The following is an 18,267-nucleotide window of genomic DNA, read 5'->3' as shown; positions in this document are numbered from 1 at the left end:
AGATAGCCGACAGAATGGGAGACAGTCTTTGCCAACTACTACTCTGATAGAGAAGTAATATTTAGAATATACAAAGAACTCAAGAAACTGACAAAAAAATTTAAAAATGGGCACTAGAACTAAATAGACACTTCACAAAGAAGAAATAGAAGTGGACAATAAATATATGAGAAAATGTTCATCATTAGCAATAAGAGATGAAAATCAAAACTGAGATTTTACTTAACCTCAATTAGAATGGTGATCATTAAAAAATAATAAATGCCGGCAAAGAGGTGGAGAAGTAGAAACTCTGATACACTGTTGGAGGATTGCAAATTTGTGCAGCCACTTTAAAAAAACAATGTGGAGGATCCTCAGAAAAGTGAGAATGAACCTACCATATGGCCCAGCTATACCACTTCTGGGTATCTACCCTAAAGAATTCAAACCAGACTGCCATAGTAATGCATGCACATCTATGTTTATAGCAACACAATTCATAATTGCCCAACTATGGAATTAGACAATATCTCCACCAACAGATAAATACATTATAAAATTAAAAATTATAAAATTCTGGGACATAAACATAAGGGAATTCTACTCAGCCATAAGAAAGAAAAAATTACATAATTTGCAGGGAAATGGCTAGAACTGGAGAATATTATGCTAAGTGAGATTAGTCAGTCATACAAAATGAATGGTCAGATGTTCTCCCTCATATGCAGAAGCTAGGGAGAAAATGGGGCACAATAAAAACTCCAGACAAAGGAGGAAAAATCTTGTGGAGTGAAGAAGACCTAACTGACAGAGATGGGAAAGGAGAGGAAGACTTGAAGAGAGAAATACTTTAAAGGTCCTTAAATTTATCAGAGCTAATCAATATGTTGAGCATGGGAAGGTGGGGAGGGAGAGGAAGTGGGGTGGGAACTGGGTGAGCGCTCAAAGAGAACTGTGTGCATGGATGCCTCTGTTACCCTGAATTTCATCAAGATATGTGATTACAATGCATCAAATTAAAACATAAAAAGTGCATTATATTTACAAGGATGTTTGTGTTATTTATAAATTTAAAACCTACAGCAAAGAGGGGTTAGTCCGGTGCTGGGGCCAGCGAGGCCGGCATCAGAGCCTGCCATGAGTCAAGGCCGGTACTGGAGCCTCCGAGGTCAGGATAAGAGCCTGCTGAGGGGTTAGGCCGGTGCTGGGGCCAGCGAGGCCGGCATCGGAGACTGCCATGAGGCAAGGCTGGTACTGGGGCCTCCTAGGCCGGGATTGGAGCCTGCCTTGAGGCAAGGCTGGTACTGGGGCCTCCAAGGCCAGGATAAGAGCCTGCTGAAGGGTTAGGCCGGTGCTGGGGCCAGCGAGGCTGGCATCGGCCTTCGTTGCCTGCCTTGAGGCAAGGCCGGTACTGGGGCCTCCGAGGCCAGGATAAGAGCCTGCCAAGGGGTTAGGCCGGTGCTGGGGCCAGCGAGGCCAGCATCAGAGCCTGCCATGAGGCATGACCAGTGCTGGGGCCTCCAAGGCCGGGATCGGAGCCTGCCAAGGGGTTAGGCCAGTGCTGGGGCCAGCGAGGCTGGCATCGGAGCCTGCCGTGAGGCAAGGCCGATACTGGGGCCTCTGAAGCCAGGATAAGAGCCTGCGGAGGGGTTAGGCCGGTGCTGGGGCCAGTGAGGCCGGCATCGCAGCCTGCCGTGAGGCATGGCCGGTGCTGGGACCTCCAAGGCCAGTATCGGAGCCAGCCGAGGGGTTAGGCCGGTGCTGAGGCCAGCGAGGCCGGCATCGGAGCCTGCCATAAGGCAAAGCCGGTACTGGGGCCTCCGAGGCCAGGATCGGAGCCTGCTGAGTGGTTAGGCCGGTGCCGGGGCCAGCGAGGCTGGCACCGGAGCCTGCCATGAGGCAAGGCTGGTACTGGGGCCTCTGAGGCCGGGATTGGAGCCTGCCTTGAGGCAAGGCCGGTACTGGGGCCTCCGAGGCCAGGATAAGAGCCTGCCGAGGGGTTAGGTCGGTGCTGGGGCCAGCGAGGCTGGCATTGGAGCCTGCCATAAGGCAAGGCCGGTACTGGGGCCTCCTAGGCTGGGATCGGAGCCTGCCTTGAGGCAAGGCCGGTACTGGAGCCTCCGAGGCCAGGATAAGAGCCTGCTGAGGGGTTAGGCCGGTGCTGGGGCCAGCGAGGCCGGCATCAGAGCCTGCCCTGAGGCAAGGCCGGTACTGGGGCCTCCGAGGCCAGGATAACAACCTGCCGAAGGGCTAGACCGGTGCTGGGGCCAGCGAGGCCAGCATCGGAGCCTGCCATGAGGCAAGGCCAGCATCGGAGCCTGCCGTGAGACATGGCCAGTGCTGGGGCCTCCTAGGCCGGGAACGGAACCTGCCGAGGGGTTAGGCCGGTGCTGGGGCCAACGAGGCCGGCATTGGAGCCTGCCGTGAGGCTAGGCCCATGCTGGGGCCTCCGAGGCCGGGATTGGAATCCTGCCAAGGGGTTAGGCCGGTGCAGGGGCCAATGGCCAGCATCGGAGCCTGGCGTGAGGCAAGTTCACTCCTGTGGCCTCCAAGGCCGGGACCAAAGCCAGCTTAGGGGTTAAACCAGTGCAGGGGCCAGTGAGACCAGAACTGGGGCCTCCCATGAGGCAAGGCCGCTGCTTGAGCCAGCGAGGTCTGGATCAGTCCATTGAGTAGCCAGGCCACTACTGGGACCATCAAGAGTGGGATCGGTACTTGCAACGCAGCATGCACAGAAAAATATCACAGAAAATATAAATCAGATGCTTCTCTTAATCAGCAATAACTAGGAGGAAAAGGGCAACAGGAAGAGGTTGAGCTATAGAAAGGGCCCTATAGTGAAGCAACTAATGTGACCAATCAGAGGGTATGTAATACTAGAGGACGGAGCCTCTTTAAAACGCAGGAGGTACATAAACAAATGTATCAAAGTAAATCACCAAAGAAGCGTGGGATGGAGGGAGGGGGAGGGAATGGGATGGGGGCTGGAGGAGGGCTAATTGGATGATGTGTGCTTGTATATCCTCTCAAGTCTTGTACTCCAATGTGATTGATATATGACTACAATGCACCAATTTAAAAAATAAATTAATAAAAAACCTACAGCAAAGCCTATTTATATTTTTATTAATTTGCAATTGGAACGCCAAGTGTGGTGGTGCATGCCTGTAACCCCACGATTCAGGAGGCTGAGACAAGAAAATCACAAGTTGGAGAGTAACCTTGACAACTTGCTAAGACCTTCAGCAACTTTGCCAGGCCATTTCCAAATAAAAAAACGAAAAGGGCTGAAGGCGCAGCTCAGAAGTAGAATGCTCCTGGGTTCAAAAACCAATATCAAGAAAAATAAAATGCAATGGAGAGGATCCGTTTAAATCAGTGATCCTTAAGAGAGGACCTGAAGGGTTGGTACCTCAACAGTAGAATGTTCAAATCAACCGGGGGCTTCCCTTAGTGGTACTGATACATAATCCTTTCTCTTACCCCTTCCTCCACTCCTTTCCAGTCAGGAGACACCACTGTGGATGGGAACGCCCATGTTACTCAAATGGACCAGGTGATAAAGTGACTAGCAATCATGCATTTAAAGTTCTTTGTATTTTTCCAGAAGGAAATCTGCTGGTAGATGGACTATAAATCTTGAAATTCTAAGATTGTACTCACAAATTCTCAAATTCTTGCCTAGAAAGCATTGAAATGTTCTGGAATATAACCATCTTATTTTACTGGCTGGACTAAATATTTTGTTGCTGGTTAACTAAATTTTTATATATTATGTACTCTAAACAAGTACAAGCAATTTTGACTACATTTACAGATAACACTACTGCTCTGCATGGTAGTTTGGGGCTTTATAAATTTATGAATATTTCCACATAATAATAATGAAAACAATTAAATGTGAGATTACTTAGAATTAAGCTCTGGTAATGAACTATAGTTCATATAAGAACAAAGAATAATTTTGACTTAGAACATTAAAATTTAAGAGTTTGATACTTAAAATTAACCATATCAATATTTGTAGAAAAAAAGGTCTCTGAGAAAAGATGTTTTGCCCAACAGAAGCCTGGAATTATTTCCTTTTAGAAGCATTAAAAGGTCCTTAAAGTCTGATACTCCTTAAAGTCTGATACTCCATAATAATCACAGAACCATATCATATCCCATAATCCTATCTGAATCCCAGGAAAATGTTTACGCACAAGAACAGCTGGTTCAATATTTCAACACAACATTTAAAGCAAAAGGAAACACAAATACCAATACCTTGCCCACTGTCTAAGTTAACCCTTAGTACATGTTAATGAAACCCCTTTTAATCGTTATACTAAGCTTCTATCAAAAATATAAATTCTACTGTAATTAATTCACTATTTAAACTTTCATTCAATGATTTGACATACTTCTTTTAGAGAAATATAAGTATCTATCATTTTTACTCATATTCAAAACTATAAACAGTTTTGGGCATAGAACACAAAAAATAAACTTTCTTATTACCAGCAAGTATAACTTTTCTAGTTTTTGTCAATGAATAGCCACAGCATTCTGCCAAGCTGTAGTAAACAATATATAATAGTGTTTCCTTTGGCTCTAATAAAAATCCATGTTCCACTAAAATGGTCTGTGAAATTCAATAAAATAGAAACAAAGAAACATATCAGAGCCACTTCTGTCATCTTTGCAAAGAGAGGAAAGACCTCTTAGACAAACAGTGTTTTTCAGAGAACTTGAAACTTATGGTCCATAGAAGTATATGTGGCCATTTGCATCTTTACCAGATTCTTCTCTTGCCTTTAACCAAGTCCACCGGAGACTTGAAAGTTTCATTGGGTGGATGCCCATTGGGGTGATGGAATCAAAACAGAAATTAGTCTGACTCTATATGAGCTTCAGTCTGTCACTACCATGCATGATAAATGTGGTGGTGCATGTTCTTCAGACTCAGTAATGGTTTGCACATGCTACTGCCATGTTTTATTTCTCCACTACCTAAAAGCCATAAACCAAGTATGCTTTGCTTGGCTTGTAGTACTACAACATATTAAATTAGTTGCCAAAGCTGGGCATGGTAGCGCACGCTTATAATCCCAGTACTTGGAAGCTGAGACAGGAGGATTAGGATTGCAGGTTCTCTGCTAGCTTCAGCTACTTAGTGAGGCCTTCTGCAACTTTGTGAGACCCTCTTTGAAAATAAAGAATAAAGAATAAAAAATAGGGCTGGGGGTGTACCTTGGAGGTAGAATGCCCCTGGGTTCCGTCCCCAGTATGACAAAAAACAAAAATTAGTTGCCAATATTTGAAAACTAATTGATTTCATATAACTGTATGGTTTCTTTTTAAAGTGAGGTACAAGCTGGGCGTGGTGGTGCCTGCTTGTTTTCCCGGTACTTGGGAGGCTGAGACAAGAGGATATGGGTTCATGGCCAGCCTCAACTACTTAGTGAGGCCCCCCACAACTTGGTGAAACCCTGTTCCAAAATAAAGAATAAAAATAGGGCTGGGGTGTAGCTCAGAGATACAATACCTCTGGTTCAATCCTCAGTACTGAAAAAAAAAAGTGAGGTACCATGTGGGGTAGTAATGGAGAGCCTGGACGTAGCAGCGAGAATGGCTTGTTCAGCATCCTGGCCCCACCGTTTATTAGCTATGTATGCTCCAGCACACAGTCCTTGGGTACCTAGATTCTCATCTGTAGAGTGCTGATGATGAATAATGACTGTTTTCGTTGGGAGAACTATATGTAAAGCAACTGGGCCAAGGCACACACGATGCACCGCATATATGTTGCTGTCATTACTGTCCAGCAACACTGGACTCACTTCACCACTCCTCTCAGACGGCACCTTCAATCTCTTAAGGCCATTAGGCAGGAAGAGCAGTTTTCTCTCGTCAGTGACAGGATTCCAACTTAGACAGTTATAGGAATGAGTCATGGGCGGCAGGTGGGGCAGACCGAAAGGGTCAAGAGTGTGGCTAACAACAATAAAAAGGGCAACAGAAGGTAATTATATTTTCAAAAAGAAAAACAAGACAATCACAGCTCAACTTAAACACACACAACTGAGAGCCTGATGAAAGAAAATAATGATGCAAAATGGTGAGTTATATATATTAAATATAAAGTACCGAGCCAAGCATGGTGGCACACCCCTGCTCTCCCCGTACTTGGGAGGCTGAACCAGGAGGATTACAGGTTCAAGGACAGCCACAATAACTTATGAGGTCCTCAGCAATTTAGCAAGACCCTTTTTATTATAAAAAATAAAATATGGCTGGGGGTGTAGTTTGGAGGCAGAATGCATCTGGATTTAATACAGTGTATCCCCCCCCCTAATTAAAGTACTTCTTTTTTTCCCACTCAGATTTCATAAAATAATTTTAGGTACAACTCCACTTGGATATTCTAATGTCACTGTCCTGTTGTGCTAGAGCTCTCATGTGTCATCACAAACTTGTTCTGAACTCATCTTCATTGTGTCTATCTACAGCTCTTTTGCAAAATGGCACGTCGGTGTCACAGACAATTCTACCTCTAAAAGCAATCCTCAATTTCCTGTTTCCCCACAGGCAGCTATGGATGATTCCAACATAACAACAGTCCAATTTAGGATTTTTCAACTTTATGATGGTGTGAAAGTAATACTTATTGACTTCTGATTATTGTTTGTGTTATTCTGGCACATTATATAAAGACTGCTACCCCCTTGGCCCTCCTGCAGAAGCACTGCCTCTTTGCCTGGCATTCTCAGATCTCATAGTGGCATGTTTTCCATGGGTCTATTTTCACTCGTGGGCTATAGGAGCATCAGTTTGGAAGCATATCCATCAATTATAGGATATTTTATAAAATTAATTCTTTGATGCTTTCTTCCCTCTTTCTGCCATGCTTGCTGTAAATGTTGTATCATGTGGACTCGTCTATATAATGTTCTTATTCATTCTAGACTCATTTATTTATTAGCTTGTCTTTATTTCTGGAAATTATTCTCAACTTTATTTTCTAATACTTTAACTGAAAAATTTATACCTGTCATAATCTTCATTTATAAGAGTTTTTTTTTCTCTCTGGATGTTATTTTGTTATAGCATCCATTCCTATCCCACTCCTATGGATTCAATAATTTATGTTGGTAATAATGTTAATAACAGGGTATTTTTCTTTTTTGCTTGTTTTATAGTTTTCCTTTTCCTACAGGTACTGTTTGTCTAAATTTTGTTGTTTTGGGTCATAGTCTTGCATATTAGAATCTTTTCCAGTGTCTGTTTTTTCCTACCTGTCTGCTCATAGTAAAGAGTATGGCTCTAAAAAGTTGTTTAAAACCTTGATGCACCAAAGTGGGACTTGCAGACTGTGGTCTTTACAGTGCAGGCCAGGCTGTTTCTTTGGGTCACATGGCCCTTATTCTTTTCTCCTGCTTATAGGGTATTAAGCCTAACTACCTGGCTTCTTTGAACTTAATATGGGAAGAGAAAGGTAGTCCCTGGCTCCTCTCAAAAGCTTTTACGACCTCGGTCTTTAGAGCAGTTTTGCTGCACTGAGCGCTATTCACTGTTCTTGCCTTCCAGAGAACTGTCCCTTGCATGCTTTTCTGAGCACACAGCGTTAGCATCTGTCTGGCTAGGGGAGAGGCCCGTGGCTGTGCAGATCAGGGGAAGATATCTAAGGCATCAGTTCACTCTCAGCCTACTAGCTAGTTTTGCCGTTGCTCTTATTTATCTGTTTCTGATGCCACCAATCCCTGAGCCTTTGGGGAGTAGAGGAATGGAATCAGGTTCATCGTCAACCTTATTTGCTGTCATTCAATTTTTTTTCTTTACATCCTATGGGATTTTTGCCTTTTATAAAATCTTATACTGCCATTTAAAGTGGGGGACAGCATGGGAGAAGCAGTAAAAACAAGTGTTCAGGGTACCCTCTAATCTCGGAAGTGTTAAATCACTGCCATCTCTCACTTGAGAAACTGATTCTTAGGGAAAACATGGATTCTTCTCTCAAATAGTTGTCAGAGAGCTGGAGGGTTGGGGCTATGCTGCAGTGGTAGAGAGTTTACCTAGCATGTGAGAGGCTCTGAGTTAAATCCCTCCTAGCAAAACGATGAGAGAGAGAGAGAGAGAGAGAGAGAGAGAGAGAGAGAGAGAGAGAGAGAATGAATGAGGGGAGGTGAGAGAGAAGAAAACGACAGCCTCTATTTAAAGTAACTCTTCTATATTTGAAAAACAGTGAACTCTTCTAAATTTTGAAACTAATTAAATGGGAACCAACAAAGTAGTCCAAGAACAAACTATATATCAGTCATTTGTGGAGCCTCCTCTGCTAGTCAAGGCTTTTTTTTTTTTTTTTTTTTTCCTGTACTGGGGATGGAACCCAGGGGCATTCTACTGAATTATATCCCCAGCCCTATTTTTTTATTTTAAAGCAAGATCTCACTGAGTTGCAAAGGGCCTCACTAAGTAGTAGCTGAGGCTGTCTGCATTGTGATTAGAGTCTAATGAAGAAACCAAACTACACCAGAGAATCTCTGCCTCTCTCATTAAGCTTTAATTTAACTGCAACCATACACATTGTATGTGGCAAGTAAATCAAGTTACTGGATTTGAAATGGAGTACTGAATAAAGATTTTGTTGCAAAGTTGGCAAAAATGTGGACCATTCTCTTCTAAATAGACTTAAGACTTTTAGGGAAAATGACAGATTTGTTTTACTTGTCATAAAGGCTACTTTATGATTATATATATATATATATATATACACACACACACAAAATAAAGCAAGCCTTCATTCCTGCAAACAATTCAATCACAACTAAAAAAGCAAGCCAACACAAATTAACTGTGCTCAGGAAGTGCTGCCTTTTGCTTTTCTGGGGTGGAATCTAGGAAGCTTCATCAATCAGACAGCGACAGGGCTGAGTGGCAGAGTGACAGGAAAGACAGGGTAAGGCAGACAGAATGGGTTTGCAGCCCTGCTTTGCCCTTTATTAGCTCTGGGTCTTTGGGAAGATTTCTAAGCTGAGTTCTACTATGCTCTCTGTAAAATGGGGATAGATGTCCTGGGGTTTCTTTGAGGATTAAATAAGAAACCATGTCAAACTACAGAGTGTCATGCCTAGCACAAAGTAGATACAAACTCCCACACCAAAATCTCAGAGGAAAGCACCAATGTTAAAAAGGACTTTACTGACGAACTGAGCACAACAGAGACAACCAGGGTTCTCTGACTTGAGAGACAGGCCGGCTGTGCTGGAAGCCAGAGGCTGTGATTTCTTTTTTTTTTTTTTCTTTTTATTTTTTTGGTGGTACTGGGGTTCCTGGAAGCCCTTCTACCTCCGGGCTACACTCCCAGACCTAATTATTTTTTTATATTTTTATTTGGAAACAGGGTCTCCTAAGCCAGCGCCTGTGCGGCTGGCTTAGAACCTGCGCGATCCTCCTGTCTCTGACTCCCAAGTGCGGGGATTGCAAGCGTGCGCCACCACGCCCAGTCAGACAGAGGCTGTGATTTCAAACTGGCTGAGGTATGAGGGGGTTGGGATGGAGTTTCCAGTCCTAAACTGCATCTGTCTGCTAGGTCATTTCGCTTTATTTCCTATAATAAATCACTGCATATTATAGCAATAACATCAGTAAAGGTAATGTGTGGCTCTGACGTGCTGTGAATGTTTCATGAGGAACTTAAGAAAATTAGTCTAAAACTGCTCACCATGTCCAGAATCACAGGGGCTCATTTCTTAGTCAATTAGGTCTGGAGAGTAAGCCACGAAGGCTTTGATGGTATGGTTCCCAAGGTGGGGGGCCATTTCTTAATACTCAGAGTTTTCTCAAGGTGAGGAATTTTATATAAAGGCAGTGAGAAAGGTCAACACACCCTTGCTGTGCCACAGTTTTACTTACATAAACTGTGTGTATTGAGAGGAGGTTCCCTGGGTTTCCTACTTACAGGAATTAGTTTCCAACATATAGGAATTAGAGTGGCACTAGATTTTGTGGTCTAGAGCTATGCTTAAAGTATTTCTCAAGGCTCTGTGTTCAAAGGAACTAACCACCATCACTATCCTCACTAGAATTTTTTAAGGGTAAACAATATGTTCTAGGTACTTTACACAAATGAACTCATTTAATCTTGTGAACAGTGCTATGCAGAAGGAAATATATCTACTGTTTTCTAGATGAGGAAACTAAGGACAGAGGGGAGTAGGGCATCGAGGATGGGGGCAGTCTGGACTCTGACTCCTCCTTCTTGGTCATTTCCCACGTCAAGGCTTCCTCAGTCCATGCAGAAGCCTGTGCACACACACCTATATCCATCACCTCCCATCAAGGCTTATTTCCGAGAACATAGTACTTAGTGGAACATTGTTCACTGATAAAGACTTCTTATTCAATTAATTCATTAACTGAGCACCTTGTAATGTGCCAGCATTTGTGGTACTGCCTCAAGAAGTTTTATGATTTCATAGCAATGAAAATGAAGTCTGGCCTTTTATTCTTTTATAGCAAGTTCTGCTTTCTCAACTGGCAAAATCTGAGCATGTTCCACAAAGAGACACAAACTTGGCATGGTGGAGATTAGATGCGTAAATGGAGCTGTAGTTCTAGAGGGGCTGACGAGCATGTGTTACATGTTGTGTATCACGTCTCCATCCAGGAAAGCATAACCCTCACATCTTCCACAAATAGCATTTGCTTATGGCTGGCTACAATTCAAGTCATTCTTGTATGCACTGGGGGGGGGTGTGTAGGGGTTATTGCCATATATGGTATTAAAGGCAGTTTTAGAAGTGATGCTTAGTACAAACAAAACACCATTATAAAGCATAATTCTAAGTGACTTTACATAAGAACAAAAATATTTTACAGTTGATTGTACAGGACTACATTGCAAACAAACTGAATATATAAATATTTTAGAAGAAATATTTTAGAAGAAATATTTAGAAGAAATAATAATATCATCATCATCATCATCATCATCATCATCATCATCATCATCATCATATCGTAGTGAAGATCAAACTCCAGGGTGGTCTACCAACACCCTCAGCCCTTTTATTTTTTAATTTTGAAATAGGGTCTAAGTTACCATGCACTTGGCTTAAACATAAGATCCTCCTAGTATTTGAGCCTGTACTGGGATTACAGGCATGCTCTATGGTGCCTGGCTACAAAATTATTTTTTGCTGTATATTGAATAAATTATATAACATATATATATATATATATATATATATATATATATATATATATGTATATGTGTGTGTGTGTGTGTGTGTGTGTGTGTGTATTTTTTTCCAGTATTGGGGATGGAACCCAGGGGCATTCTACCTCTGGGCTACATCCAGCCCTAGTTTTTATTCTTTATTTTGAAGCAGGGTCTCACTGAGTTGCAAAGGGCCTCACTAAGTACCTTAGGCTGGCTTTGAACCTGCGCAATCCTCTTGTCTCAGCCTCCCAAATGCTGGGGTTACAAGTGTGCGCTACCATGCCCGGCCACTTTTTATTTTTTGAAACAGGGTCTCACTTAGTTGCAAAGAGTCTCGCTAAGTAGCTGAGGCTGTCCGCGAACCACAATCCTCCAGTCCCTGCCTCCCAAATGCTAGGATTACAAGCATGTGCCACCACACCCGGCTTAAATAAATTATATTTTTATTTATATAAAAATTAAGAATAAATTTTATTATATAAAGTAACCAAATAAAGACCATTTTCCTAAGTAAAATTTGAGAGTAAAAAAACTGGCAGTGATGATAGAAGCTTTTGCTGAGAAAGTATCTTCAGAATACCCACTAGCAGGAAGCATCTCTAGGGACAGGGCATTTATGCTTAAAACTTAGGATTTATTTATTTATTTATTTATTTATTTATTTATTGGTGGCACTGGGGTACCTTGAAGCCCTTCTACGTCCAGGCTACACTCCCAGAAATATTTTATACTTTTTATTTGGAAACAGGGTCTCTTAAGCCAGCGCGGCTGGCTTCGAACCTGTGCGATCCTCCTGTCTCAGCCTCCCAAGAGCGGGGATTACAAACGTGCGCCACCACACCCAGCTCAAAACTTAGGATTTAGAGCACAGTGTACACCAGAATGTATTTAGTGAGTAAAAATAAGAGGGTGGAAGGGAAGACTGGGTCTCTGTTTGTGGCTGGCAGACTCAACACTCGACACCTCTAGAGACAGCATCTTAGCAGCCTGTTGTATAGGAATGGAGAAATCGAGAAATAAGCAGAATGGATGAAAACAGTCTTGAAGTACATGGGCTTGCAAAGTCTACTGTAAGTCCCCAATAGAGTCATAAATTCTGATGTGCTCCCCTTAATCCCTGCAGCCACAGCTGTTGGCAGAATAATGGCACACCATTTTTGCTTCATAGTAAGCATTACAAGAGGTCGGGTGACCCAATTAAAGGCATAAACAATTTTAGTAGCACCTAAAATGGGCCTGGAGTCTCTAAAATCTCATTTTATTTTTCTACTTTTCTCTTGGAGGGCCACTTTGGGGTGGGAAGGGGAATATAGACTCTCTCTCATACATATGGCTTCTTATTCTTAACATCCATTCTGAATTGTAGTACCCTCCCTTTTTTTAGTGTTGTAGTACATACATATGGTTTATCAGTTATAAAGTTTAAGTTTTGATGTTAAATTTATATTACCAAAATTGAATTGGATAACCCCTTCCATGATACCCAACTGAGAACTCTTTCTCCCTCTTTTTTTTTTTTTTTTTTTTTTTTTTTTTTTTGTGGTGCTGGGGTTCCTGGAAACCCTTCTACTTCTGGGCTACACTCCCAGACCTATTTTTTTTTTATACTTTTTTGATTTAGAAGCAGGGTCTCTTAAGCCAGCGCAGCTGGCTTCAAACCTGATCCTCCTGTCTCCGCCTCCCAGGCGTGGGGATTACAAGCGTGCACCACCATGCCCAGTGAACTCTTTCTTTTTTAACAACCAATGTAAACACTATCTAACAGTGTAGTGAGGTACTGTATGTGGCTTTGTCATTCTTGTCTTGAAGGGACGTCTTGTCGTGGCTGCTGTGTCTCCTTTGGTCTTTATACAGTGATAATTGGCTTCATTTTATTGGGGCATTATGGAGGAACTTAAGTCTGTGGCTATTACAAAACACAAAAAGAGCCCTTCATTTTCTGTCCTTTTAGTCCAGCGGGGCTGAAATTTTCAGATGTTTTACCAAAGCAATTATAAAACTAAAGCCTGAGGAAGAAAAGGAATTAAACACATTCATATGCCCTACTTTTTCTTTTCGTTTGGTCACCCAGACACTTTCCATACCATGGAGGGACTCAGAAGTTTACTAAAAGAAGAGATAGTGTTGTAGTCTCATGAATTATTGATTATTATGAACTACAGATTCACTAATACTTAGAATATATAGAGAACTCAAGAAACTCACAGCTAAGAAAACAAGTAGCCCAGTCAAAAACGGGCAAGTCAACTAAATATATACTTCACAAAAGAAAAAATTCAAATGGCTAATAAGTGTATGAAAAAATGCTCAACATCACTGGCAATCAGAGAGATGCAAATCAAAACTACCCTGAGATTTCATCTAACTCCAACTAGAGCGGCAATTATTCAAAACCAAAACTATAGTTCCTGGACCTGGTCCCTTAACTCCTGGAGGAGCACTGCAGGCACAAGTTGGAATGCCGGGGGTTGGCCCTGTGCCCTTAGAGAGAGGACAAGTACAGATGACAGATCCTAGAGCTCCTATACCTCGTGGACCCATGATTGCTGGTGGCCTTCCTCCTCAAGGACTGTTAGGAGATGCTCCAAATGACCCATGTGGAGGGACTCTGCTCTTAGTTACTGGAGTAGAACCCAGAGGTTATCTGGGTCCACCCCATCAGGGCCCCCCATGCACCATGCCTCTGGTCATGACAGCCGTGGTCCTTCCTCACATGATATGAGGGGAGGGCCATTACCAGATCCCAGGATGCTAATTGGAGAACCCAGAGGACCCATGATCGACCAAAGGGGTCTACCTATAGATGCCAGAGGAATTAGAGAGTCTCAAGGGATGGAGACTCAAGTTTTGGAAACTGAGGTCCTAGAGACACGAGTAATGGAGAGGAGGGGAATGGAGAGCTGTACAATGGAAAACAGAGGGGTGGAAGCACGAGGCATGGATGCAAGAGGATTAGAAATGAGAGGCCCCAGCCCTACTTCCAGAGGCTCCATGGCTGGTGGAATCCAGGGTCCTGGTACCATTAATATAGGGGCAGGTGGACCTCAGGGACCTAGACAGGTCCCGAACATTTCAGGAGTAGGAAACCCTGGAGGTGGCATCCAGGGGGCAGGTATACAGAGAGCAGGCATACAAGGAGGAGGAGTGCAGGGAGCGGGCATACAAGGTGTGGGCATACAAGGAGCAGGTATGCCGGGGGCAAGTAAGCAAGGTGGAGGCCAGCCAAGCAGTTTTAGCCCTGGCCAGAGTCAGGTAACTCCACAGGATCAAGAAAAAGCAGCTCTGATCATGCAGGTGCTTCAGCTGACTGCAGATCAGATTGCCATGCTTCCTCCTGAGCAAAGGCAGAGTATCCTCATTTTAAAGGAACAAATCCAAAAATCTACTGGTGCATCCTGAAAGGTTTGAAAAAAGTACTTGGCTGTAGTCTCCTAAGGTTTCATCTGTAGCATACGGCGTTGGTTCAAAAAAGCTGAGTTCTGCATCTCCACTTTAATGATTAAGATTTCCCTCCTACAGCCCAATCACATTTCTTGTTCTTTTTGCATTTTCCTTTTTTATTTTTAGTTGAGGGCAGGGGGAGGGGCGTGGGTATGTTCACTTTAAGTCACTTTAAATATAGAAAGGTAGCTCTGAAAATGGTATTATACCAAATAGGATTACAAAGAATATGCAACATTAAAGTCTGTAGAATATGTTTACTACATTTTTAAAACATTGGGTAAAACAATGTGAAAACTGCACATAAGTACTAAAAGGTGACAGCGTTAAAAGTACTAAAATAGTTTTTAGATTTGGGGGTTGTATAATGAAATAAAGATATTTACTTCAGAATTGTAAGATTTTTTTGGTAGACCATTCAAAATAGAAAATCCTATCTTAGAGGCAGTAGATTGTTGTATTAGGCTAAACATTTTAGTTGCTTGGGAATTATTTTGAAATGTTAGAACAAGCAGGATAAGTTTAAATAGGTTGCATTAGTATTTTTTTCTCTTTAAAAATTTATTATTACTATTTTTTTTTAAAGCTCTGTTACCTGAAAAATCAAGGAATCCACTTGGTTTGCTGTCGCTTCATTTATCCCACTCTTTAGAAACCAGCAATATTCTGTCCTGTTCCTGACTATGAAGATTTGGCAGGGGTAGTTCTAGGATCAACTGGGTTATTTAAGTCTCCTCAGATGAGAACCAATGATATCTCAATACCTTCCTATTTCTCAGAAGCCTTTAAATCCCAAATCTGAATTTGAGTAATTCTCATGTCTTTCCCAGAAATCAGTGTCACAGGACCATTTGACTGAATGAGTTATTGCATTGGGCTTTTTCATAAATAGTGGAAGGTTTCACTCAGTAATGCTCCTAGTTTCCTGTTAACTGCTTCCATATACAGATGGTATCCATTTTTGTCAAAGAGAATCAAGAGTTAAAAATCTTAGTCTTAACACATAATGTACCTTTTTACTTATTTCATAATCTACTTTTCTATAACCATCTCATCAGGTTAACTGAGGCATAGGTAGATATATACACAGAACGCTCAGTTGACTTATTACTCACTTTATTTTTTACAAGTAATAAAGCCATTTAGTCCTAATTTACATACCCATCAGCTATATTGAAGTCAATAGGAAGGTTGGACTTAGCCCATTTCATTTCTAGCTACCACCTAGTTTATTTTTAAGCCTTGAGCATATAGACAAATATTTGTATCACAGTCTAAGTATTAATTAACTGAAGAAAAAACCCAAAATAACTAGATGATCTTCCTCTCGAGAAGAAACAGTGTTCAATTACTGAGGAAAAATATATTTCATACAAGAACGCTGAGAATTATTCTCTGTTTGCAAGGTCTACATTTTAAGTGGGTAACTGATTTCTTTTTACAAAGTTTTCATACTTGTGCTGTTGTTTTCTACTTGTTACTGCTTTTTGTGGTTGATTATACTGTTAAAAGTTTCCATGTATCCCTGTTTTTTTTTTCTATATTGGAGAAGATACATGTGATAGTTCTGGCTAATACTAATTCAGAGTTGGCATGGTTAGTTTGAAATTGTAGTTGTTTTATCCGAAAGCTTTCTCTGAGTAGAAACTATAATACATTGTTGATGGGATTGCAAATTAGTGCACCCACTTTGGAAAACAGTATGGAGAATTCTCAGAAAAATGGGAACAAACTTACCATATAATCCAGCAATACCATTTCTGGATATCTATCCAAAATAATGGAAACCAAACTACCAAACTAATGCACACATATCTATGCTCATAAGTGCACAATTCACAACTGGCAAACTATGGAATCAGCCAAGATATTCATTAACAGATTAATGGATTACAAAACTATGGGATACGTACACAATTTTATTCAGCCATAAAGAAAAACAAAATTATGTCATTTGTAGGGAAATGAATGGAACTGGAGAACATTATGCTAAGTGAGATTAGTCGGTAACAAAAAGTAAAAAATCAGATGCTTGTCCCAATATGCAGAAGCTAGGGAAAAAGAGTGTCATAGAAGGAACTCTAGACAAAGAAGAAAAAACTATAGATGAGCAAATAAGGTGACCTGAGGGGGATGGAGGGAAGAAGAGAGAAATTCTCTAATGTACATGATGCATATTTAGAAACATATCAAAGTCAGTTACTAAGCCAAACATGAGAAGGAGAGAGGGGGGAGGGAGTGGGGTTGGAATTGGGGAAGGGCTAAATGAGTGATGTGTGCATGTATGCCTCCACCATCTTGTACTCCATTAAGATGTATGACTACCATGCACCAATAAAAATTTTTAAAAAGTAAATAAATATATTTGTCAATAAAATAGATTATTGTTTTGTTTTATGAACTAAATAGAAAACTTAATTGGCAATAACTCAAATGAAGAGAACCTACATGCATTTTTCTGCTTATCTAATTATTCGTTGGGGGAGGTAAAACATACTTAATTGAATACTTACTTACAACTTGCTAGGTACTAGACAAGGTACATAAATGTGTGTGCACTCGCGCGTGCATGTGTGTGTGTATGTGTGTGTGTGTGTGATCGTGGTTTGCACCCAGAGGTATCCCATCACTCAGCTAGATCCCCATATTTTTTTTATTTTCCATTTTGAAATGAATTTCCACTAAGTTACCACACGTTGGCCTTGAACCTGTGATCATTTTGTCTCAGCCTCCCAAGCACTGGGATTTCAGGTGTGTGCTACCTCATATAGCTGTTATTTTATTTAACACTTAGAGCAAACATGTATTTTATAGGTGTAATTGTTTCCACTCTATACATACAGAAATATATCAGAGGGAGCTTAAATAGCCTGCCCCATTCACAAATCCAGAAAGTAATGATGATGTAACTGGCTCAACAGTTTCATATCACAACATCAGCATTTGGCAAGTGCACTTAAAACATTTGACACATTTGTAAACAATCTGGCAATACAAATTCTTAATGTCTTTTAAAAATGCTCTATTTTAAAAGAAATCATGTTTACTTACAACTTATAGTTATTCCAAGTTCCACATTGTGCTTCTTGGGGAGCTTTACGTGAAATGTTCCACTACTTGGGATGACTGACTCTGCAATTTCAAAATGAAACAAAACAAAGAGTGTTTATAGAACATCAAGAAGACTGGAGCATCCTTCAACAAAAACGCACCAGGAATCCTTGCAGTGCAATCATGGGTAGTTAACGTGGTAGGAGTTGAAGTAACATTTTTGGTAGACTAAGCTTCTGGTGGCTAATGCTTGTCCTATCCACAGGCAATTCTTCATAATTTTCAGCCACAGTCCTGGCGCAGTATTTCTCAAGTATGATGCAGGCATGTCTACATTGAGTTTACTTGGGAGGCAAATTTAAATATAGATTCTTGAATCATCCAGATTTATGAAATCAGAAGCTCTGAAGATAAAACCTGGAAATATTTTAAAGCTAATTCCTATGGGGATGTTTAGGTATCCTAAAGCTTAAGAAGCCCAACTCTGGTTATATCACGTCCCCCAACCCTATGTTCCCAGGATTTATTATTCACCAGTGCTTTTTTCCCATTTGTTGTTTGACAGAAGCTGGGGGAACAGATTTCAG

At 41.4% G+C, this 18,267-nt stretch overlaps 2 protein-coding genes across 15 annotated transcripts in view; one reads left to right on the top strand and one right to left on the bottom strand.

The window, feature by feature from the left end:
• Positions 1-18,267, bottom strand: part of GRIP1 (glutamate receptor interacting protein 1) — a gene marked incomplete at both ends in the record, with an annotated part of 711,985 nt that overhangs the window by 69,074 nt on the left and 624,644 nt on the right. For all 14 annotated transcript variants that reach the window (XM_080705916.1, XM_080705922.1, XM_080705911.1 and 11 more), the window contains one exon: positions 17,681-17,761. In XM_080705916.1, coding sequence (XP_080562042.1) covers positions 17,681-17,761 — 81 coding nt within the window. The remainder of the gene's footprint in view (positions 1-17,680; positions 17,762-18,267) is intronic.
• LOC308270295 (cleavage stimulation factor subunit 2 tau variant-like) lies at positions 5,920-14,587 on the top strand (the record flags this gene model as incomplete). Its single annotated transcript, XM_080706108.1, is given in 3 exon segments — positions 5,920-5,989; positions 13,564-13,845; positions 13,848-14,587. Coding segments are annotated over 3 exon segments (1,092 nt in total).

Source organism: Muscardinus avellanarius (genome assembly GCF_963383645.1).
Source record: "Muscardinus avellanarius genome assembly, chromosome: 11".
NCBI classification, from domain to species: domain Eukaryota; kingdom Metazoa; phylum Chordata; class Mammalia; order Rodentia; family Gliridae; genus Muscardinus; species Muscardinus avellanarius.
The sequence above is the reverse complement of the archived record's forward strand: the minus strand, read 5'-3'. Positions and strand labels throughout refer to the sequence as shown.